The following is a 23,571-nucleotide window of genomic DNA, read 5'->3' on the forward strand; positions in this document are numbered from 1 at the left end:
AGTCTTCCATGAGTACTCCATCCCGATAACATTCCATAGGCCGGAAAATCGCTTATAGTCCACATCAAAACAGCCTTCAACCTGAAATTCTCTTTCTGTGAGGCATCGTATGCATCAATTCCACAATGCCACAACTCAAGTAATTCTTCGATCAAAGGTTGAAGAAAAATGTCAAAACTTTTCTTCGGATGCTCCGGTCCCGGAATCAAAACTGTCAAGAACAAGAACTCTTTTTTCAGACACATATCTGGAGGTAAGTTATAAGGAGACATAACAATAGGCCACAGCGAATATTGTTTGCCCGATTGACCATACGGTGCAAACCCATCTGTGCATAAACATAGATAAACATTTCTATGTTCTGATGCAAAGTTCGGATATACCTCGTTAAAATTCTTCCATGCATCACCGTCAGATGGATGACTCATGTTCTCAGGATCTGATGTATGTTCAGCATGCCACCGCATATGTGAAGCTGTTTGATGAGATTCATACAATCTTCGCAGACGGTCTTTGATCGGTAGATAAAACATCCTTTTGTAAGGAACACGGTTGCGTTGACCAGATTTTTTCGCCTTGTATCTTTCAGCTCCACAAAATCGACAGTTGTTCAACTGGCTAGATTCTTTCCAAAATATCATACAGTTGTTAGGACATACATCGATTTTTATCGATTCCATTCCCAACGATCCCATCAGTTTAGACATATCATAATACGAATCTGGAGCGTTATTACCTTGGGGAAGATAATCATTCAGCATCTGACAAACTTCATTCATGCAGTTCTCTGTAAGATTATAACTCGTCTTCATCCCCATCAATCTAGCAGAAGCCGATAGTTGAGAAAGCCCTTCTTTACAACCATCATAAATAGGTTGGTTTGCAGCCTCTAATAGATCGAAAATTTTTTTCGATGCCTCATTCATCGGATCTTCTGTAACCTGATCATTATATTGAGATGGAAATGCATCTTGAACCATCTCAATATATGAATTTGGCTGATCATAGACATCAGTATTTCTCACAGATATATTCTCATCAGAAATTTGAAACGTCTCACCATGATAAACCCAGACGTAATAGTTAGAGACAAAACCTTTTTTCCATAGATGTCTCATCACAACTTCTGGAACTTCTTCCCTCTCGTTTTTACATCTTCGGCACGGACAATATATCTTTCCTCTCTGAAGAAAAATATGTTGATTTGTTGCAAACTCCAAAAAATTAGTCAATCCTTCTTCGTAATGCGTAGATACATTACCCGTAGAAGGATTTACTCTTTCGTACATCCATTTTCTTGAGTAATAAATATTGTTATTACTCGATGCCATTTTTTGAGTTTTTTTCGGGTGCAAGAGTGTATGAATGGGTTCCGTGGTTTAAAGGAAATATAGTGACGCAATTGCGTCACAAAATTAAAGGAAATATAGTGACGCAAATGCGTCACTAAATTAAAAAAAAGTGACGCAATTGCGTCACTATTAATGACGCAATTTCGTCACAAAATTTTTTGTGACGAAATTGCGTCATTATAATATAATGACGCAATTGCATCACCAAATGGTGACGAAAGGGTGACGAAAGGGTGACGATATTTCCGCGCGTTATTTGGCGACGCAATTTTGCGTCATCATTGCGTCACCATTGGGTGACGCTGTAAATTGCGTCACAAAAGCGTCACTATTTAGTGACGCTCAGGTGACGCATTTGTTGCGTCACCCTTTGCGTCACACAATCGTCACCGTTGCGTCACCCTTTTAGTGACGCAAAATTTGCGTCACTTTTTGCGTCACCCTTTTCGTGTTTTCTTGTAGTGTAAATCCGATGTAAAAGCATGTTTTACATGTCTTTTTACCACTAATCCACCCAAACTTAGGTTTTATATTTTTATATATTGAGGTTATCTTCTTTGATTTTTCAACAAGATAAGGATTAGTAATTTACTCATAGAACGAGACATGTTAGTGGTCGATTTTCACCACCAACGTTGCACATTTGCTAGCTATATATTGAATGAAATCCCTCATCCACATTCAATATCTCCTCTCTACATATATATTATTTTTTCTTTTTATGTACATATAAAAATTTTCAAGTTCATGGTCCGAATCATATATCTCTAGAAAAATATATTTTTTCATCCACATTCAAGATCTCCTTAGGGTCTCATTTCTTTGTAGGGTGCTCCATTTGAATAATAGACCAATGAACATACCATATATATATATATATATATATCATCACATTATTAAATGTATATATGGTCGGTGATAAAAGGACATAAAAGCTATGCGATGAATATGGATAATTGAGGGTCAAGATTCTTAGAACTTCTGTTCAGATCTCCTACAAAAATGGTAAGCCATTTGACATTTCCTTTTTGGCAGCTCGCAATCCCAACCCAAAATTGTAATGCACGTTAGAGAATAGGATCGGTTTAAACCGGTTTACTTTGGTTTAGTTCCATTTAGAGTTTGTAAATTTTATAAATACCAGTTATTTACGTTTGAATCACTAATACGGAAACATTTTTAAGACCCATTTAAATGTTCCAATTCAATCTGCATGCCCAATCACAAATTGTAATAAACCAATAGAAAGTACGTGAACTTAAATAAATTAGTGCGTACCGTATGTTTGGACTTATGGTTCTCTCAATCCAAAATACATTATGTGTTTGTTAACTAACCACAGGACAGTACGTGCTCTCTCTCTCTACATAAATTATTAATTCATTTTTTTGTTGGCACTATAAATTAATTTTCTCAAATTAAAAAATATTCATTGGTTAAAAGTATTCATATTCCTTTGAACTATATTTTTCCAAAAATAATTATAACAAAATAATTAACAAAAATATAGTTATGCATAAAACAAAAACAAAAATAGTGAACAATAATGACCTGAAACATATTTTATATTTATTGATATACATACTTTGAAAATTAACTTTGATTTTACTCGTTAGTATCGTGACTGTCAAAAGATATTTTTTACTAATTAATTTTGTGAAGACATCTATACACAATTAGATTGGTAATCAATTTTGAGTGATTATCTAGTTTGTTTTATTGAAAAATATATATTTTAGATAATTATAAATGAAGTTATTATAAATATATTTTAAAAAATAAAAAATCATAAAAATTGGTTAAATATCGCTAAATATTTTTTAGCGATATATTTTTATTAGTTTTTTTATTATATATATATATATATAGAAATTTACTAATGCCTCCACTAATATTTTTTTCTGTGTCCGCAACTGATCTCAACCATCTCAAAATTTTTTAAATAACAAATTTTGCAACAATAATATATAGGTGGTACTTTTTTAAAGACTATTGTTACTTCAACACCTAAAAAAATTAGAGAATATATATATATGTATATATATTATAAAGAAATATGTACGAAAAAAAAAACTTTTTAGGATCAATGGGAACCATAATTATGTGCATGTGTTAAACACGAAAATTTAGAATCTTCTTTTCAAGACCACTGTCTGTCTTTTATTATAACCTATCTCCTCGTATCTATATAATTATCATAAATATTTAAAAAAAATCTCTTTACCAATTAATAAAAAAAATATCGATATGCCATCTAAAAAGAATTTGAGATTTTTAGGAATATTGTAATAATATTTTCTACAAATTATAAAAAAATATTGTCTAAATATAGATAAATATTTTAATTTTTTATTTGTTATATTTAAAATATAAATATATATATATATATATATATATATTAAGTTTTATTTTTTACTTTATTTTTTTATTAATTTTCATTAAAGCGTTATTTAAAAAAAGGTAATTTTACTACATTTTTATATCGAGTTAAGACTAAATTTGAATGGAGTTAACTTGATTTTAAAAAATTATATTTGATTGGTCTTAAATCAAATTTATATAGAATGCAGTTATAACAATGTTAGGTTGTTCAACCAAAAAACAATGTTAGGTTGGATTAAATTTTATTCGAATGACGGAGAATTGTCCACGACAAGGTGGAAATTTCAAAGACTAAATCAAAGGACAATTGAAAATTAAAGGCAAAAAGGAACAAAAAGAAAGAGGCACATGGAACCCGTGTAAAGAATTCAATTCCACCTTATATATATATATATATATAGTTAAAAATATGATTTAGAAATTAGGCAAGCAATTAGTTATCATTGTTTATTTCCTTAAATTCTAGATATTTCTAGCTCCGACCGTATTTAAAGAAAAATAATAATTCACCATTTTTAACACGTTTCCTAAAAGCAACTAAACTCCATATGTTCGTATTCACTTTGTTACAAATCATTCGCCCTCTCCACTTTGTATTTATCTATATACCACCTTCGTTTCTCCTCCCCCACATATCCATGAATACCTATATCTTTAACCACGGAAGAAGAAGAAGAAAATAAAATAAAATCAAATTCAACGGTCCGAAAACCCTCATGTTCGGAAAGATCAAGAACAAGAACCGAGAACAAGAAGCATGAGGGAAGCGGACGAGGACACGACCGCCAAGTGCTTGGCCGACGAGTGGCCCGAACCGATCGTCCGGGTTCAGTCCCTGGCCGAGAGCAACCTCTCCGACCTCCCCGACGTCGACAGTTAGCCGCCGTCCCAGCGCCCGTCGACGACGACCACCGTAGACTCGGATCACCACCGACACGCAAACATCCCGATCATCGGTTCAGTCCCTGGCCGAGAGCAACCTCCCCGACCTCCCCGACCGGTACGTAAAGCCGCCGTCCCAGCGCCCGTCGACGACGACCACCGTAGACTCGGATCACCACCGACACGCAAACATCCCGATCATCGATCTCGCGGGGCTTTTCTCCGACGACCAGGCCCTCCAGACGGACAAGACGTCGGTCCTGGAACAGATCTCGGAAGCTTGTCGGGAGTGGGGGTTCTTCCAGGTGCTGAACCATGGAGTGAAACCGGAGCTTATGGACGGCACGAGAGAAGCTTGGAGAGAGTTCTTCCACTTGCCGGTGGAGATGAAACAGTGTTTCGCAAACACGCCGAAGACGTACGAAGGGTACGGGAGCAGGCTGGGCACGGAGAAGGGTGCAATTCTCGATTGGAGCGACTATTATTTCCTTCACGTTCTTCCTTTGCGTTTGAAGGACTTCAACAAGTGGCCTTCTTTGCCTCCTAACATCAGGTGATTTAATTATTTTCTTGATTATTATTTTACATTTGATTAAACTTTTTCATCTTAATCGAGAACAATACTATATATAGTACTCCCTCCGTTTTAAAATATTTGTTGTTTTAGATTGTTTCACATTTTTTAAGAAAATAGATCAAAAATTACATATACCTTTATTTGATGATAAAAAACAATGCAATCATTAATAATGTATTGGAATTTAGTGGGGATAAAATTGGAAATTATTATAAAAAAATGTCTTGAAAATGTAGAACTACAAATATTTTGAAACATAAAAAATAACCTAAAACTACAATTATTTTGAAATGGAGGGAGTATAATTTTGTTATAAAAAAAATACTATATATAATTTTTGTTTATATATGTTAAATATAGGTACGAATTAATGGGTATAAAAAGAAATTATTCAAAACTAATGAGTAAACCATGTTTGGATCTTCACAAAACTATTTGTATCATCTGTTTTTATTGAATTTTATTTCCTGTATTCGTTTTTTTTTTTGGAGTTTGAGGATAACCCAATTCCCCAAAAATTCTTTTTTTTTTCACGAGAATTTTAGCAGTTCGTGACTCGTGAGTATGACCTACTCAAAGGTACATTTAAATTTATCCCAGAGGGTACTGTAACGAAATACCGGTCATCAACGGTCCAAATATTCAAATCCTCCACGTTGTAACATAATCTACAGTGATTAATTAATTAATTAATTAATTAAACACGTTGTTGAACAGAGAAGTGGTTGACGAATACGGGAAGGAACTGGTGAAGCTAGGAGGGAGGTTAATGAAGGTGTTATCGCTAAACCTAGGATTAAGACAGGATCAACTCCAAAACGCGTTTGGAGGAGACGACGTTGGGGCGTGCTTAAGGGTTAATTATTACCCAAAATGCCCTCGACCGGAGCTAGCCCTCGGTCTCTCCTCCCACTCCGACCCCGGCGGCATGACCATTCTCTTACCGGACGATCAAGTTGCCGGTCTCCAAGTTCTCAAAGACGATGCCTGGATCACCGTTAAACCTCTTCCTCACGCTTTCATCGTCAATATCGGCGATCAAATCCAGGTAAATTAATTTATCATATTTCCTTTTTAGTGATATTTTCATAATATGGTAAAGAATATAAATAAAAACCTCACGTACCAAATCTTAAAATATATATTTGGGTACTGAAAAAATGTTTTTAATAAGATTGATATCCATTAAAAAAAAAGGAACCTGATTCTAACTTATATTTAATAGATCATAAACATGGATAACTAATTAACGTGATTCTAATTTGGATTTAATAGATTATAAATGAGTACGATGATTTATATAATTTACTTACAGATACATTGATTATACCATTTTTTATGAACTTTTGATATACAACATGATAACCACATGCACTCTTTACTAGAGGCAATATATATTGACTTGCAATATTTAATAATAGACAAATTAAAGAGAAGACATTACATATAAAATAATAATTACAATATTTATAGACTTGAATAAATTCTATGAATTACTACGTACTAATGTCCAAGTAGGATTCGTCGGACTAATTACATCCTATTTAGTAACACATACACCCTTATCATATATAGAAATATATGCGCGCGCAATGGCGAGAAGGAAAGGAGTATAAAAGAATTACATTATTATTATTTTTATAAGACTTGCAATAATCACATAATTCTATAAATAGAAAATTATATATGAATGTTTAAACTTTTACAAAACTCACAGATAAATATCTAAATTATAAAATTTTTATATAAATACCTAAATTTTCTAAAATCTTATATAAATACCTAGATTTCTAAAAAAAAATCTCAAATAAACTCAAAATCCGTTATTGACAATACCTATTTTTATTTGAAAAATACATGAAATTTGTATTTATTTGAAATTTTTTACAAAAATCTAGGTATTTATATAGAATTTTTAAAAGTTCAAATATTTATATGAGAGTTTTATAGTTCAAATATTTATCTATGATTTTTATAAAAATTTAGGATATTTATATACTATTTTTCCTTCTATAAAAGGTTTTCCATGATCTCTCAACGTTTTTTCTACGACCCATTCTCTGAGTAATTGTACTATGTATATATGTACTTGAATATTCTTCTGCATTTTCCAAGCTATATATATATATATATATATTAAACGAATGTCCCCACGTTTTAGACGTGTCTATATGTGTATGTATGTTGAGTAGTGCAACTTCTTGCCCGCTATATTTATAATGGTTTATGTCACTTTCATAATCGAGCAGGACACGTTGCTTTGGACTTTTATTAAATGAAATTGGAATTTATTTTTTCTAAGATGAAAAAGTAATTTATAAGGTCAGTGTCTCTGAGTTGTAGTGGCATCATTGACATTGACAAAAATGTTACACCCACAGCACAATCATAAATGTGTAGATGGATATGTGCACATGTCTTGTCATAAACCTAAAGAAATATATATATATATATATAATAATAATAATAGTATGAAAAAATCGTAAAAAAAACTCTGTATTTTTTAGATGTCGCCAAAAAAATCCTGTATTTTTTTATTACTAAAAAACCTGTACTTATACTTATTCGTAAAAAAAATCATGTATTTTTGAAATATTAGAAAAAAAAATTTGTACTTTTTTTAGTGCCAAAAAAACCATATACTTATAATTTATCTACCGAAAAAACCATGTACTCTTAAAATGTTAGACAAAAAACCTTATAGTTTTAAAAGTACAGGGTTTTTCCGGCGGATAAGTTATAAGTATAGGGTTTTTTTGGTACTAAAAAAAATACAAGATTTTTTTGTTAATATTTCAAGAATACATGATTTTTTCGGCGAATAAGTATAAATACAGGATTTTTTTAGTAATAAAAAAAAATATAGGATTTTTTTGGCAACCTTTGGAAAGTACACGTTTTTTTTTTGGCTATTTTTCCTAATAATAATAATAATAATGTGGTTGAGGATATTAATGGAGGGGTGTAGGTGCTGAGCAATTCAAGATGCAAGAGCGTGGAGCACAGAGTGATCGTGAATTCGGAGAGGGAGCGGCTGTCGCTTGCCTTCTTCTACAACCCCAAGAGCGACATCCCGATCCGACCCTTGCAGGATCTCGTGGGCCCCGGCAATCCCCCGTTGTATCCCCCCATGACCTTTGACCAGTACCGTCTCTTCATCAGAACTCGGGGTCCACGTGGCAAATCTCAAGTAGATTCTCTCCTATCCCCTCCCTGATTTTATTTTATTTTTGTTAATTATTTATACACATATTTCATGTTTTTGATTGTCGTACCTTTTATAATTTATTTAGTACTTATAAAAGTTGAAAAGATGTGTTTTGTTTTGTTCATACTCAAAACAATACCAAAGATATTCCGAGTGATGCGTATGGTCGATGTAAAATATTAAATATTAAAGTAATTAGTCTTTTTAAATTACTATATTAAACGTGCGTGACACTACTAATGACTTTGACGTGTCTCCGAGATATTATTTTTTTCCCTTTTCCCAAAGTCAATATTCAATCTTAGTACGCAGGAAATTAATTATACTTTAATTACTTTGTTAATAATGTATAGAAGAATAAGACAAAAATATTTTAAAACTTTCTTTTGCATTTCGGTGTCAAAATTTATGTAGTCAAATAAATATGTAAAATTGATTTTTGTTGTCTAATCGAATACCTAATTTGTTTTTTTTCCCTTGTATATGATTAATTTGCGAACTGTTTTCCATATAGAAGTAAAGAATAATTTTTCTTTTAATTATATTTTTAAAAAATAAATACAATATGAAATTAGATATACAAAACAACTCATTATTTTTTTAACCATTTAATATAGTTTTATATAAAAACATTAAAATACAAAACTTTTTAGACATTTTCTAAAAAATTAGAGGAGTGAAGAATGACTGTAACATCGGCTACGTAGCGACAAGGTTTGTTTGCTTTGTCCAATCCCAGGCAGTAGACTCACGCATCTCCCTGTCCCTCATATACATACATACATACACATATATACACACACATATATATTTGCTTTTTTTTTCTTTTTTTTTTTCAGTGTACTTATGATATACGGAAATGAAAAGATTAGTTATGAAAATCAAATCCTACACAAGATAATCCTCAAGACCTATAAAGATACACATAAGAATCTCCCTTGGAATCCAGCAGATATACAAACACAGAGACATTTTCATCAACACTTCTTCATAATTTAGGGAATCAAAGTTCTCCAACTATAAGCATCTTCTTCTTCTTCTTCTGAATGTTTTTTTAAAATAATAATTAGGGTTTTGTTTCCGGAGAGAGATGAGATCACTGCCTTCCCTTCTTGGCACAGCAAGAAGGGCATTTGTACTGCTTGATGCTCTCTGCTTTGGCCGGCGTTATCTTGACGCATTTTCCATGGTACCATCTTTCGCAAACGTCGCAGCATATCCAGAACTCGTCGTTCGTGTAATTTCCTCCGCAGCTCCCGCAGAGCGTGTCCCCATGCTCGTCTTCTTCTTCTTCTTCCTCCTCGTAGCTCTCTTCCTGCATTTTCGGGTTACTCTTCGCCTCCCCGTCGATTGATCTCTTCAGAACAAACACACACACACACACACACACACACACACACGTTATTTACAGTTGTTTAGGAGACACTGAGGTGATATAAATACGGGGAGATTGTTACCTTTGTTCCGTTTCGGGATTTGCTTCCGGAATCCATGCTTGGCTTGTCTTTTATGGGTTTTCCTCCGGTCACGACTTCGAAGAGGGTCGGGAGATCATTGATCATGCTAAACAGACGTTTCCTGCAAACCGAAAGGCTTATAAGGAAGCGAGGCATGGTTTAACAAATGGAGAAATGGAGGGTTAACTGGATTCTAGAAGGAAGGTTTCTCAAGAAAACATGACAAAAAAGGAAACCCTCCTCAGAAAATTATGCTTCCATTTTTGCCAGACTATAACAAAAGCATGAAGAGACAGACAAGACTTCAAAGACAACATGATTTCACTAGTTACTGCATAAAACTTCATTCTGAGTTGAATTCCTAAAGGACTACCGAAAGAAACTACGATTTCAAACAAGAAAGGAAAGAACGAGTAAACACAGCATGACTCAAGCGACCATGACCTTTTCCGGTTAGCTAGAACAAAACCCAGAGACAGTTTGAATCTAGAATGAAACCCATCAAATGTCCAGCACAATTGAACATAACTACGTCAAATTGATCATGCGATCCATGATAACCACAACAAGAATGTTCCAGTCATTGATAGAAAGCAATCCTGTGTGACAGTTATCCGAAATCAATCTTGTTCAATGAAGCTACAAGTAATCCTTTTTTAGAAGGTTTTTCCAGTTTCCCCCTTTGCAAACCTGGAATTCCCATGCAACATATTCATGCCTCAAGATATAAGCGTCTGAGTGTAACAAAGAAACGACAATATGTCACACCCTCTCAAAGATCATAGAGACAACGAAGATAAAAATTATTACAAGATAGCACATACCAAGCAACATAAGAGAACATTCAACATGACAAAACCAGTAATCAAGTTTCAACATAATGCAGTAGCCATTTTTATGATGAAGAAGTTGAAAAAAACTGATGCGACAAGGAAACTCTGAACTCATGGAATAGGAATACAATAGAAAGTCCAATATCCAAGAAAGATATGTAACACTGCCTAAGAAAGAAAGAAAGAAAGTTCTATATGAAAATCTCACTCCGATCTCGTTCAATACATCATTGCTTCTCCTCTAGCTTCTAGTCAATTCATTGATAGCAGTAAGAAAACAAAAGGGTTGACATACTGTCTCATCATTCAATTCAAAGGCTACCATTTGCTATGATTCGAGGAAGGAAACTCTAATACAACCAATAAAGCAAGCGCCTTTTCCTACACACCACACATCCATACAAGAACAACAAAACCCATATGAACAAAGCAAAAGAAGTAAGAGTTACGAGATCGAATTTCTGTGACGAGGCTCGCTTAAAGACAAGCTCATCAACGCATCAGACATACCTCTCGTTACGATTAAGCCGAGCTCCAAAGTAGAAAGAGACGGAGAGCAACCAACAATCACTGTGGACAGCAACTAGGGAAAGCCAATCCTTTCGTTGCATACCATCCCGAGCAAAATTGATTCCGAGCGCTGGCTCTGGAAGCTCCGGAGGCACTTCCTCCGCCGGGAGATTCACATCCCACGACTCATTCGGGTGTCCGTACAAACACAAATTCTCCTTCTCTAAAACCACGAAGCACATCATGAAAAGAGAAATTCAACAAGTGGGCACATCACAAATTTCGCTGACGTGAAGGATCAAATGTCATCAGAAAATACTAAACTAAGAAAAAGGGTTTCCTAATCTGAAGCTTATCCACAAGATTTTCACGGAAAAAAAAGGTCACAAACCCGAAACTAACAAGGAAAAAGCTTACCCGGATCGCATTGAGAGTAGAAATCATCCACATCTGTAAAAACAGCCAAGAAAAACACCGTGAGAAAAAAAGCCAAAGGAGCACGCATGCCGACGAAATCTGGGAATTTCAACGGAAAGTGTTTTCGTGTACCTTTGGTGAGAGCGCGAACAAGAGCGGAGCGTCGAGCGGTGAAATCCTTGAAGATCTCTTCGACGGTGCGAGGGTTAGAGGAAACAGCGGCCATAGATGTACAGGAAGAAGGTACACGACCCTATATACGGTCTATATACGTACAAAAATGCGTAGATCAGTGCAGGTAGAGACGGATCGAGGTAAACATAGGTGGTTTCAGAGACCCATGGAGAGAGAGAGAGAGAGAGAGAGAGAATAGAGAGGAGATGGAAGAGGAAGAGAAGACGAAGAACGAAGAAAAAAAAGTTTTTTTTTTGTTAGGTTAGTTTGGTTGCGTCAGCAAGAAGGTTTTGTAACGGGAGATGCGTTGATTTTTAAGTGGCCACTTATTTGAGCTCTTATTGGGCTGATATTAATGGGCCTATTTTAGCCCAATATCAATTTTATAAAAAATAACCAGCCGAGTCTTGAGACGACGCCGTTTTATTTTTCACCTAAAACAACCACGTGCATATTTCCTTTATACACACACACATTAATGTGCATATGTATATAATATATATAGTTTAACATATACGATAAGATGGACATGTAAATTATCAGACCAAGACGGAAATAGAGGCAAGATCATTAGAGCAAAAAACATAATCACCACCATATCAGCCTCCTCCTCTTGTCTTGAGCTCTTTTTGGCCACAACTAAAAGATGGTTCAGACATCACACACGTGTCCGTGATTGAACTCCGACTTCACATAAATAAAATCATTTCAAATCTCTATAACACCGTTCCGAACATTATTACCGGCACACGTTGACCCAAAAAAAAAACATTCGAATGTGTAAAAAAAAATGTGTATATTCGCGGTCAGATTCTAGGGTACCTTCTTGATTTCAGTCTTTGTTCTTCCAACTGGTTCATCCAATCGTTGAGCCACAACAGACCCTTGTAGCCACAGTACGAAACAGCAGCCAAAACAACGATGAACATGACGAACATAACTACCTTCCTCGCCGTGACAACGAGCTTCTGCAGTTCCCCCCCAAAAAAAAACCGGTTTTTCGTTTTCAGATGATGAATGATGAAGATAAAGTAAGTTAAAGTTCATGTCCTTTCGGGTTTTGAGAAAGACAGGTTTTACCTGCAGCCTCGACGTCTGTTTCGCCTCTTGACCCCGTTCACGCCTCTTCTTCCGCTTTGGCCCGTTTTTCTCGGCGGCTGCTTCTACCTTCTCCTTGACGTTGTTTCAGTCATCAGTTAAACCGACACATATTCACAGAGATTCGGGAACAGAAGTGAAAAATCAAGAAAGTTTAACGCGGTTTTCTTACATCGGCCTCTTTGGGTTTGCGTTGTTGCAAGGTCGCTTCAGCCGCCCGTATTTTGCTCATGCAGTCGGCATTGCAAGGCAGAACACCAATTCCGAACCGATTCTTTGGGATATCTTTGGGGTCGGAACCTTTGTCCCGATACATTGCTTGTACATCTTGGCAGAACAACTCTTTCTTCACGGTTTGGCATTTACAACGAACAATGACCTTGGATCATCATCATCATCATCAACATCGAGAAAAATACGTTAGGAACGCGAAAAAAAAAAAGCACAGGTTTATGCCGCTATGCATAATGCATTCGAAATATTTCTTCCCGAAAGTTTTTACCTTTTTACCACACTTATCGGGTAATGGACACTGCCCAGGATGACATATCTCCGGACACAAATGAGTACAGTTTTGCATTTTCCTGCATCACAGATAAGATTTAGTTTTTAAAACGATCAATCCTCTAATCACAATCAGAATATGAAAATGCCAAACCCTGTTTAAATGGGTTACAGTTCTTTAGCATGTTATTACCGGTGGCAGGGTCCGCCACAAGAGCGGACTTTGATTTGGTCTTTTTCGGACAAGGTATTGTAGGATATGCACTTGAAAGCATGCACCATCGTGCCACAATGGCATGATCTCTTTATCAAAACTTTGCAAGGAGGACAATCCCCTGGATGGCATGGCAGAGGACATGGATGTTGGCATTGCGGGCTTCTCTCCTGTGCATTACATTCCATAGTGAAATATAAGACTAACCCATTTCTTCTATTTCCTCGACAAAACTTCTCAAAGTTACACGATGACGACAAAGCATTTCAAGATCCAACCACCACCATGAAGAACACAAGGGGAAAAAAAACTGAAGCAATGGTAGATATTGGCAGCACCTGTTCACAAGGGAGATCACACTCTTCACAGTCAGAGCCAGAGAGCAGACTTCTTTTATCCGATCCAGACACTGAACTCCGAACTTTCAAGGCGTGACAGGTTCTCGTGCAGTAATGGTTCCCGCAGGGAAGAGGATTTCCGCATAAGTTATCACATGTGAATTGGGTTCTATCCGAGCAGACCATCTGACCAAAAATAAAAAAGAAGATAAAACCAAAACCATAATGAAGATGAGGGGAACATATCATATAGATTGACATATATGCATGCCCCCAAATCAACCGGAATATTGAGTGAAGGAGACTGACCATTCTCTCTGCTCCCAGATGCTGGCCGACACAAGGCTTCCAGAGAAACTCCGGGCAAGGAGGGCAAGGAGAACCAGGAGTACTTTCACTATGAATGTTCAACTTCTTTTTTGTTGGTTTTACAATGAATTCCACTTTAGGTGGAGGTCTAGGGCCATGACACCTATACCACAAAAAAAGAAAGACATAACAAAACTCGTGTTGGGAAGAACCTTCGTTTAAAAAAGCGCGAGGTGTTCAAGGCGCAAAAGGTCTAAAAAACCGAGGCGTGAGGCGAAGGCGCACGCCTCAGAGATACGAAGCGCAAAAATATTTCTATTGAATAAATAAGAATTAAATAAATAAAGCTTTATAAAAAAATATAAAATTATATTCAAACATTAAATTAAAATTATATTTTTTAAAAATTATTATATTTACAGTGTAGTTATTAAAAATCTAATGAAAATAAATTGATTTCAATTAAAAATTATAATATATTATTTTATTATAGATTAGTATTTATAAAAACAATAAATGAATATTTATAATAATCAATTAAAATTTATTAGGTATAAAATACTTTATTTATTAATTAAAAATTATATATATATGTATATATATAAATATTTTTTACACCTATACCTACTACCCAGTGTAATTATTACGTTGTATCAAAAGTTAGCTAAAATTAATAATTTTTTAAGTTTCTCCATATTATTCATCTTCTTCTTTGTCTTTTCATCTTCCAAATTATACATTTTTCTTTTTATTTGTCTCATCATCCTTGATGAGGAGCCTCGCGCCTACATTTATTGCAAAGAAGAACTACATTTCTAGCCGCTTTCTGGAACTCACCTTATTTTTAGTATGTGATGCGAAATTTTAAAGGCATCAGCGTTTCTGCGCCTCAGGCGCAGTTAAGGCGCGCTTTTTTAATCCAAGGGAAGAACGGGCAAAAATCACAAAGTCGGATGGTAAAACTATTACTAAGAGCAAAAAAAAAAACAGAGTGAAGAACCTTAGTCTGCATTTGTGCCCACATGAGAACTCTTCTTCACAAGGCAGTTTACAAGGGGGACAAGCACCATAGTGGCATCGATGTGGCTGCATAATGCATAAATGTCATAATAAATTACAAATATAAACAATAAAAATCTTGTTATAGTTATGATGAAAGAAGTGTGTAAATACCTTGATGATTGGTCCATGCCTGCATAGTGGAGTTACATGGCACAACTTTCGGCATCTTGGGGGTTTCTGATCTGTTTCAGTGCCACAAGGAACCTACAAAAACATCCACATAAGATGTCCATATATATATATATATATATATGAAATATACACATAATAAAGTCTCAAGAATCAGATTTTGGTTTTAAGAAGTGACAAGAGAGTCATTTTAATTGTAGGTGTAGCTGCATCATTCAGCTATAAGAACTTCTCATAGAGCTAATGCAAAGGGACTCAAAACAAATTAAGAAGCCAATAAAAAAAAGTTCAATAGGCCACATTGTCTTTCGCATAATGAATCTCACCTCGAAACGTGTCTCACCACATGCGCACGATATAGTCACCATTATCGGACAAGGAGCACATGCGCCTCTACAAAGAAATAGTGACAGGTTACAATAACATGACCTTTAGTTCAATCACAACAACCTTAAAGCAATCCTAACCTAGAAGAGACAAAACAAACCCCAAAAGTACAGATATTGATATAAAAGTCACAAGAAAAGAGATGCATTGAAAAAAGGCAGCCACAAGAAATAGCTCAGCTTCTAATGGAAAATCTTAAAGGAACCTCCAAATGAAACTACTAAAGGACATACTGGTGACAAGGAGAAGGGCATTTATGATTCCTGCAACGGAGCCTCCTTCCGCAAATCTGAAAACTCGAAATATTTCAGTGGCCAAAGTAATGCCGCATGAAATTTGAAACCAGACAAAATGACAGAACAGAACATACCTCAGAGCATGGAGGGCAGTCCCCATCACAACAACGACGTCTACAAGCATGCCGACCACAGTCTCTCACTCCCTGACACTTCCTCTCACACACCAGCTCTTGATGGCAAGGAACCTACTATAAATTAATTTTACAATACAACACCCTCCCATCAACATTTAACTGATTCAATCAACAATAAGGCATGACCGATTTGCAAAACATTCTGGTATACAAAGAAAGAAGCTATCTTTAACCTGTTTTCTCAACCCTCCACACCTGCAAGACTTGGTCACCACAATCCTGCAAGTCTCGAGGCACGGCCCGCGGTGGCACCTATCAGGACACCTGTGGTAACCGCAAGCAAGAAGTTTATCGCAGGTCGAGCCACATAATGGCGCAGTAACATCACAAGCCAACCCTTGGTACATTTTCTTGCCACAAGGACAAGTTCTCTTCCCCTGATACGGACATAACCCACATTTTTCCGAATGACAACCTTTCTCACAGACATGTCTACCACAGTTAAGCATGTTCTTACACTCAGCCTCACACCTGAAAACCCTGTCACAGCAGTCTCTCTCCTCCTTAACCTTATCACAGCAGCAGCTGTAAACTGCGCGTTCCCTGCACGGTGGGCAAGCCCCATCATGGCAAATCTCTTTACATCTATGAACATCACAGTCTAAGACCCTATTGCAGGCGTTTCCGCAAGAGAATTGTTTGTGCCCACATCGACGAACGTCTTCGACGCCGCCACAGAAGCATAAGGCCTTCACGAGCTTCGGGCAGGGAGCACAGGGACCAGGATGACACAAGAGCAAGCAGCAATGGCCGCAGTTGTTGCTCAGAGGCCGACCACAGACCTCGCCACAAGAATGAGGTAGAATCCAAGGGTTATCCCCCGGAGGATCCTCTTCCTTTCCGCAGTAACAGATATACCGACGGGGGATCTCCGATTTGCCGTACGAAGATCTACACTTCGGGCAGTTCCAGACCGCCGTGTCGGTGTCGGAAGCCGACGATCGCGTGGCGGCCCGCGCAGCCTGGAGATCTAGAGACTGGCGAGCCCATGACTGGATGCAGACAAGGTGAAAGACCGCGAAGCAGAGAGAAGTGCAGGACCAAGTGGGATCGGTCCGCCTGATGCGCTCGAGACAAATGAGGCAAGAGAGAGCACCAGAGGAGGAAGAAGCCAGGAAAGATTGGATCTTCGCGAGGTCAACGGAGGAGGGAGACGACGAAGAATGGCATTCGAGGTATGCCTTGAAGATGGAGTTCGAGAGATCATCGTGGCGGTTGTGATGGATATCGGAATCAGACCCGGAATCCGAATCGGTATCGGAAACGAGATGCTGAGGTTGCGGCGGAGGCTGACGGCGGAGATCAACAGCGGGTCCAGCCATGTTCGGCGTCGTCGCTCATGAACGCGATGGTATTTGATTATTTAGGGATCCGATCGGCTAAATCACTCAGATATACCAAACTGTCGCAGGAGTTTGTCGGATACACCAAAAAAAAAATATAACCCATTAAATTTGTTTCAAAAAATCATATTACCTTGTGTAATTATAATTGTAATATGTAATTGATTCTAAATACAATTGCAATTGATTCTAAATACAGTTGCAATTGATTCTAAATAAAGTGGCAAAAAATACATCTAATTGTTTACAAGATCTTTAGTTGTTATACGATCGTAAATATTTTTTTTAGTCGTATATTAGTTATATAACAGTCGTAATAAAATCGTAAAATCGTAAAAAATATGAAAGAAAGATTATTTCGTATTTTGTAAAACCAAAAGTGGTATAGAATTGAATTTTTTTTTTTTTTGGGTGTATAGTTGAAATTGTTGCGAGCACTATTTGAGTGATTTTCCCGATCCGATTAGGGGGAGGAGATCACGTGACATCCTTGTGACTTAACGTCCGTCACTTGTTGACGTCATCGTAGTATCGTACACGTGTTTGCGTCCGCGTTGTCTTAATAGAAACTCGAAACCATGTCATATTAAATTTTTGATAAATGTTTTTGGGAAAATATCAATGCGTGAACTCACATCGGTTTGAATTTACTGTCAAGGTCATCGGGTTCGGTTAAGTAAACCGAATCGATCTAACCGAATACAATATCTGAAATCGAATACGACACGACAATGGAATGATTATAATTTTTTTTAAACGGAAAATGCAAACTCCGAACGAAATACGAAAATAACCCTAAAATCTAAATAAAACTGAAACTTTTAAAGATTAACAATATTTATTGGAATCGAATCCAGCGTAAATAGATATAAATTTTAAAACCGAAAATTTTGAATTTGAACCGAACCGAATGACTTTTTATGCCGAAGTATAAATTTCTGCAACGACATTACCAATCTGATCAAAGAGGCATAAACTATTTCAATGTATAAATTCTTCCGAATAAAACATTTTTAAGTTCAAACAAAAGGAAGAACTCTATATATATTTTAGGTTATTCTTGCGTCCAGCAACCGCAAACGTACGTAGCGTTTTAGCGGTCACGCCAATCGCAGTGTCTGCTCAATCACTCCCCTCTTCCTCCTGAACAATACCAAAGAACCATATTTGCATAAAGATGTCCCAGTACATTGCCATAATACAACGAAATGCAGTTACGTTCCGTACGATTTCGTAAAGCTTTTGATCGATACCGAGCGTTTAGTCCCATTGATGATCCCAGAAATAAGTCCATTCCGAGGAGTTTAGTGTACTTTTTCCGTCAGCCGAGACGAGATCGTAAGGCGAGTTCTCCGAGAATTCAGTCGGCATAGACTTCCAGTGAAGCGACGGATCCCATTCCGCTTCTTTGATCACTCTCAAGATCTCAGCCGCCACCAATTTGCTTCCCTCAGCAGACAAATGAATTCCATCTCTGTAAGAAAAGAAAGACAGAACGACAAGGAGGATAAAGGATTTATGTCGTAACAGGGAATCCATAACTGAGCTGTCTGACAAATATGTGTCTTTCTTCAGAGCTTGATTGTTTGGAGTGATGACAAACCCGGGACCTAGTTTTTCGGGATATCAAACAGGTTTGGAGGGCATGTACTACTTACGTGAAGCAAACGGTTTCCCAGTCATCCGGTTTCTGAAGAGTAGAAAAGAGATCAACAACTTGCAAGCCGAGTTCCTTGCACAGATCCACGCAAGCATCCGAATACTTTTGGCAGAGCTCGTTTGTGCGGATTACTTCACTTAGGTATGGACTGACGAGGAAAAAAAAACAATGGAATAAGATATTGAAACGCACAACACAGCATAGATGGCAAGGATACGAGGAAAACCCACCTTTGGTTCTGGCGAACTTTGGCTTCATCCACGGGTGGGCAGCTAAGAACGATTATACGTGTCGAATCTGAAAGACTCTGAACCGGAAGAACGGAGCATTAGAATGTAAGAAGTGTGATGTAGTTACAGAGGCAAACCAATCTAGCAAATCATGTATGCCAAATAAAGGGAATGAGTAATATTGATTGTATACAGAATATCTTTGCTTATCTCCTCGCAGCTTTACACACAACTTAATCCTAATCACATTCTGCTTTCTGAAATTACCATCTCTAAGGATAGTTTCACAAAATTCGGTAACAAAAGATTAATTGTTAATCTTCACGAGACACCGGTTAAATATGATCGGAAAAAGGTAGATAGGATCTCAAAGAAGTACCTTCAGATGAAGTGCGATCTTTCTCATGTTCTCAACGTATTCATTAAGCGGTACGTGTGGCCCTAGGCCAGAAGGGTGAGGAGCCATCGAATCATTTCCTCCGAAATAGACAATTACCAAAGAAGGTTGTACTGCAGCATCCTACACCACAATTTACATAAAGCGTACGTTCATCCTACCAAATTCTAAAATACAGATACATGGATATTTACAAAGCCTGTTAATAAGCCCCTTTTGGAGTCTGCCACATTTTCTGTAAAAATCCAGAAAATTAACAGAAAATTAACCATAAGGTTCCACTACCTGTTTTCTCCAGAACTGGTGATGCAATATTTACTTAATGAACCAAGGAAATCCAGACCAGACACACAAGAGATATGTCAATGCCTACTACAGGGGCAGAAATCATAGTTACTTAATCCAGAACATGTGAATAAGCAACTGATGCTGAACTTAACAATGGCAGAGGTTCAACTAATCAAATAAGGTTTCTATAGAATTCCACACACGAAAATAGTGAAACACACAGCTGGAGTGAACCAGGCAGGTCACCTCTGATTTCATCGAAGAACAATATGAAACTAATGCCATTCTACAATGGGATGGAAAGTGGTAACCATTCCTTGCTCGAAGATGGAAACACAATTTCACAGTACCTTGGGGAACACTTTGTCCACGACTTCAACAGCACGTCTCGAGTTCCATCCATAATATCCTCGCAGAATAACGTCAGCCTAGAAACAGTTTCTACCAGTCACAATTTGCACATGAACAAAGAAAAACAAAGGCCCGATATTGACTTCTTCCATATATATTTTCATGAGCCCCCTCCAATTCAGCGGTAACACCATTTGCAATGTATGCGATTTAGAATCGTGTATTTGCATCATCCTATTGAGTTTGATAACTGATGCTACTTGATCACTTTGGAAGACAAAATTATGCATTCGCTTGAAAGAAAGAAAGAAAGAAAGAAAGAAAGAAAGAAAGAAAGAAACCCCAAGATTATCCAGAATCATCATCTAAAATTCAAGAACAAATCGACATGAAAAATTGGGGGAAACCAGTACTTAGGAATCAGAAATTTCGAATTTACAGCAAATAATGTCTCAAAAGAACAAAACAACAAAATATACATGGAATAAATGAAAAAGTGTTCTGATCGCGATAGAGAGAGAAAGAAACCTTGCGAGCGTAGACCTCGGAGAGAATGGCGCCCCAACCGCCATGGCCGAAGCTCATTTGAACGATTGAGGATCCAAAGAGCACAAACTGAGGCCGCGCCGGTCCCACCATCTTCCCTCCCTCTCCCTCAACAAACGCCTCCGTTAACCGCCGGCGAGATCTCTCTCTCCCTCAACAAGCACCGCCGCTGTCGTTATCCGCCGGCGAGATCTCTCTCCCACTCGATTTCGCCGTCGCCACGAATTTAAACAAACACATAACAAACGTTTCGTTGAACAAGTTATAACGAACGATAAAAATATTTACCAGAAAAAACAACTAAATTTTTAAAATTTAAAAAAAAGGAAAATTACGTTACGGGAGCTTCAATTTCTATACTGAGCAAGTTGTGACTTATCTTATCTTTCTAACGGATGCGTTAAATATGTTGTTTGATTATAAATATTTAAAATATTTTATTCTTCGTAATCATTCATCATTTACGTTTTGAATCATATTTTAGCTTTAATAATAAATTTTAATTTCGGGATATTTAATATATAGATGGAATCTTTGATATTTTATTAATCGTAATCAGTGTTTTAAATCATTTGGATATCTTTTTATTTTTTTGGTAAAGCAGTTGGATACCTTATATCTTCTGATTATCGATTTAAAACTATTGTGAATATTTTTTATATACTTATACGATAATTTTCTATAAATTTAGATGATAATAGTAATAACGGTCGATTACATAACTTAAATAAAAGTAAAAATAAATAAATAAATTTGTAACAAAGCCTATGTAACGTAGAGTCGTTGGTACAAATCCAACAGTAGATACAAGAAAGATAAGACTTATTAATTTCTTAGTCTTACGTGTTTGTTTATCACCCAACCTCCATCTGCACACACATTAAAGGCAGGGGAGAAAACGTCTAAAAAAAATATATTTGTAACCAAAATGACATATAATTTTTGAGCGGATAAAAAAAATAAATAGAATAATTTTTTTAATATTTCATTAATCACATCCAATAAATTTGGAATGAAATCGAAAATAAAAGGATTTAATATGGAATAAAATCCGGAATAAAAAATTGAAATCGAATATATATATATATATATAGTTTTTTTATAAATTCAAAATTATCAAATCAAAATATAACTAAAATTAATTAAATCTATGATTCAGAGTTTACTTTTAATCATGAGCAATTTATTTTTAGTTCATGTTGTACAGTAAGCGAGCAAGTTTTTTGGGAACAATTCGCTATAATTATGGACATTTTAGCTGTAATTATGAGCAATTTATTGACAATTTGTTTACGTTTTATGCAAAATAATTCCGGATAAATTTAGAGATTAGACGATTTTGTGGTATAGAAAATAATAATAATAAATCGTTACAAAAATGTGTATATTATCCCCAACACCTTTGAAAAATAAAAATATATTCTCCACCAGTAACATACTTCTGACAAAATGTGCAATAAATATGCACATTCATATGGTATAACCAGAAACCACAACTAGTTATGTATGCATGCATATGCTTAAAAAAAATTCAAAGTTGGTTATAAAAATAAAAAATAAATTTGGTGGGGATTAAGAGTAAATTGTTAATGGGCAGATAAATGGTGGCCAACCATAACTTGGTCCACCATATTCAATTGAATGCTCGTTCATCACATTTCATTGATTTTATAATTATAATAACCATAATAATATCCTAAAATTCTCCTTCTTTCGATCACAAATTTAATAATCGTGTAACATCCCTCTAATGCATTAAAGGGATTGGGACACGTGATTTTGTAATAACATCTCTAAGACTCTAATACATCAATTTTGTTATTTTTGAAAATTTTATTTCCATTCTGTTTTTATAGATCTAGATTCCATTTGAATTTTAATTTTACTTAAAATAATTATTTTTAAAAGATATTTTTATTTTCGGTTGCTTTTTGCTGTTTTCACATTCGTTTCGTATTCGATTAATTTAATTGTAGGGTATATAATCTTTTTTAGATTAAATTCAATTGAAACATATTTATATATTATTCCATGCCGCTGGTAACCAGTTATATTTTGTTTTGGATAACCCATATTTAGATTGATTTATGTGAGTAAAAAGTGTGGAACAAATTTTTGTTTAAATAAGCATACACCAGTAACCCTAATGACCACTTTTTTGTTGTGCAATAAATGGCCATCAATTTAGTTAACCCCAAAAAAACATATGCTAATAATAATTTTTTGCAGTTAATTAATTTAATCGATATAAAATTACACACTTGTGATGTATTCAGTTATCAGTATGGGTTGTGATCCTTCGTAACCACAGTTGTAGCCCTGATCCCCCCCCCATAATTTATTAAATACTAAGTTTAATATCAATACAAACCAGGCTAATCACTTCGATTATTAACCGAATAAACAAACCGAATCGAATAAGATATAACCGTACCTAAACCCAATCCGACATCAAAATCGAAAGGTTATAATTTCTTTAAACCCAAAAAA

The 23,571-nt window shown here is 35.9% G+C and overlaps 4 protein-coding genes across 8 annotated transcripts; 1 reads left to right on the forward strand and 3 right to left on the reverse strand.

The window, feature by feature from the left end:
• The first annotated feature begins 4,469 nt into the window (after positions 1-4,469).
• LOC104816545 (flavonol synthase/flavanone 3-hydroxylase) lies at positions 4,470-8,527 on the forward strand. The gene is made up of 4 exons (XM_010545422.2): positions 4,470-4,602; positions 4,709-5,169; positions 5,911-6,241; positions 8,162-8,527. Exons 1-4 carry the CDS (start codon positions 4,492-4,494, stop codon positions 8,408-8,410), a joined length of 1,152 nt encoding a protein of 383 aa, XP_010543724.1. The 5' UTR covers positions 4,470-4,491; the 3' UTR covers positions 8,411-8,527.
• Positions 8,528-9,253: 726 nt separating this feature from the next.
• Positions 9,254-12,048, reverse strand: LOC104816546 (PHD finger protein ALFIN-LIKE 2-like). Its single transcript, XM_010545423.2, has 5 exons — positions 11,751-12,048; positions 11,619-11,651; positions 11,202-11,424; positions 9,859-9,979; positions 9,254-9,758 (listed from the first exon to the last, which is right to left on the reverse strand). The coding sequence occupies exons 1-5, from the start codon at positions 11,842-11,844 to the stop codon at positions 9,498-9,500; spliced, it is 732 nt and encodes a 243-aa protein (XP_010543725.1). The 5' UTR covers positions 11,845-12,048; the 3' UTR covers positions 9,254-9,497.
• A 314-nt stretch (positions 12,049-12,362) lies between these two features.
• Positions 12,363-17,645, reverse strand: LOC104816547 (NF-X1-type zinc finger protein NFXL2). Of its 3 annotated transcripts, none has more exons than XM_010545426.2 (14): positions 16,440-17,645; positions 16,204-16,317; positions 16,067-16,122; positions 15,773-15,839; positions 15,429-15,521; positions 15,256-15,341; positions 14,256-14,418; positions 13,947-14,132; positions 13,588-13,778; positions 13,393-13,474; positions 13,063-13,269; positions 12,873-12,959; positions 12,615-12,760; positions 12,363-12,479 (listed from the first exon to the last, which is right to left on the reverse strand). In XM_010545426.2, exons 1-14 carry the CDS (start codon positions 17,586-17,588, stop codon positions 12,392-12,394), a joined length of 2,715 nt encoding a protein of 904 aa, XP_010543728.1. In that variant the 5' UTR covers positions 17,589-17,645; the 3' UTR covers positions 12,363-12,391. The 3 variants fall into 3 exon arrangements, with proteins under 3 accessions (XP_010543728.1, XP_010543727.1, XP_010543726.1); XM_010545425.2 differs by having other exon boundaries at positions 12,873-12,962; XM_010545424.2 differs by having other exon boundaries at positions 12,873-12,965.
• A 922-nt stretch (positions 17,646-18,567) lies between these two features.
• On the reverse strand, positions 18,568-21,415 carry LOC104816549 (GDSL esterase/lipase CPRD49). 3 transcript variants are annotated; one of them, XM_010545429.2, is made up of 7 exons: positions 21,064-21,415; positions 20,535-20,612; positions 19,879-20,019; positions 19,500-19,576; positions 19,268-19,417; positions 18,863-19,083; positions 18,568-18,752 (listed from the first exon to the last, which is right to left on the reverse strand). In XM_010545429.2, exons 1-6 carry the CDS (start codon positions 21,172-21,174, stop codon positions 18,870-18,872), a joined length of 771 nt encoding a protein of 256 aa, XP_010543731.1. In that variant the 5' UTR covers positions 21,175-21,415; the 3' UTR covers positions 18,568-18,752; positions 18,863-18,869. The 3 variants fall into 3 exon arrangements, with proteins under 3 accessions (XP_010543731.1, XP_010543730.1, XP_019058381.1); XM_010545428.2 differs by having other exon boundaries at positions 18,837-19,083; XM_019202836.1 differs by having other exon boundaries at positions 18,568-19,083.
• Between the last annotated feature and the right edge of the window lie 2,156 nt (positions 21,416-23,571).

The sequence above is a fragment of the Tarenaya hassleriana genome, unplaced genomic scaffold (genome assembly GCF_000463585.1).
Source record: "Tarenaya hassleriana unplaced genomic scaffold, ASM46358v1 Cleome25, whole genome shotgun sequence".
Classification (NCBI taxonomy): Eukaryota; Viridiplantae; Streptophyta; class Magnoliopsida; order Brassicales; family Cleomaceae; genus Tarenaya; species Tarenaya hassleriana.

What these genes read in the sequence shown, in the direction of transcription:
- LOC104816545 (XM_010545422.2), top strand. Translation starts at nt 4,492, where the DNA reads ATGAGGGAAGCGGACGAGGACACGACCGCCAAGTGCTTGGCCGACGAG. An exon ending in ACCTCTCCGACCTCCCCGAC is followed by an intron (nt 4,603 to 4,708) that starts GTCGACAGTTAG and finishes TCCCTGGCCGAG; the next exon opens with AGCAACCTCCCCGACCTCCC. An exon ending in TCTTTGCCTCCTAACATCAG is followed by an intron (nt 5,170 to 5,910) that starts GTGATTTAATTA and finishes GTTGTTGAACAG; the next exon opens with AGAAGTGGTTGACGAATACG.
- LOC104816546 (XM_010545423.2), bottom strand. Translation starts at nt 11,844, where the DNA reads ATGGCCGCTGTTTCCTCTAACCCTCGCACCGTCGAAGAGATCTTCAAG. An exon ending in TGTTCGCGCTCTCACCAAAG is followed by an intron (nt 11,652 to 11,750) that starts GTACACGAAAAC and finishes CTGTTTTTACAG; the next exon opens with ATGTGGATGATTTCTACTCT. An exon ending in AATCCCGAAACGGAACAAAG is followed by an intron (nt 9,759 to 9,858) that starts GTAACAATCTCC and finishes TTTGTTCTGAAG; the next exon opens with AGATCAATCGACGGGGAGGC.
- LOC104816547 (XM_010545424.2), bottom strand. Translation starts at nt 17,588, where the DNA reads ATGGCTGGACCCGCTGTTGATCTCCGCCGTCAGCCTCCGCCGCAACCT. An exon ending in GTGGAGGGTTGAGAAAACAG is followed by an intron (nt 16,318 to 16,439) that starts GTTAAAGATAGC and finishes AATTTATAGTAG; the next exon opens with GTTCCTTGCCATCAAGAGCT. An exon ending in GCAAACCCAAAGAGGCCGAT is followed by an intron (nt 12,966 to 13,062) that starts GTAAGAAAACCG and finishes AACAACGTCAAG; the next exon opens with GAGAAGGTAGAAGCAGCCGC.
- LOC104816549 (XM_010545429.2), bottom strand. Translation starts at nt 21,174, where the DNA reads ATGGTGGGACCGGCGCGGCCTCAGTTTGTGCTCTTTGGATCCTCAATC. An exon ending in CCGAGGTCTACGCTCGCAAG is followed by an intron (nt 20,613 to 21,063) that starts GTTTCTTTCTCT and finishes AACTGTTTCTAG; the next exon opens with GCTGACGTTATTCTGCGAGG. An exon ending in TGGACAAAGTGTTCCCCAAG is followed by an intron (nt 20,020 to 20,534) that starts GTACTGTGAAAT and finishes ATTGTGGTGTAG; the next exon opens with GATGCTGCAGTACAACCTTC.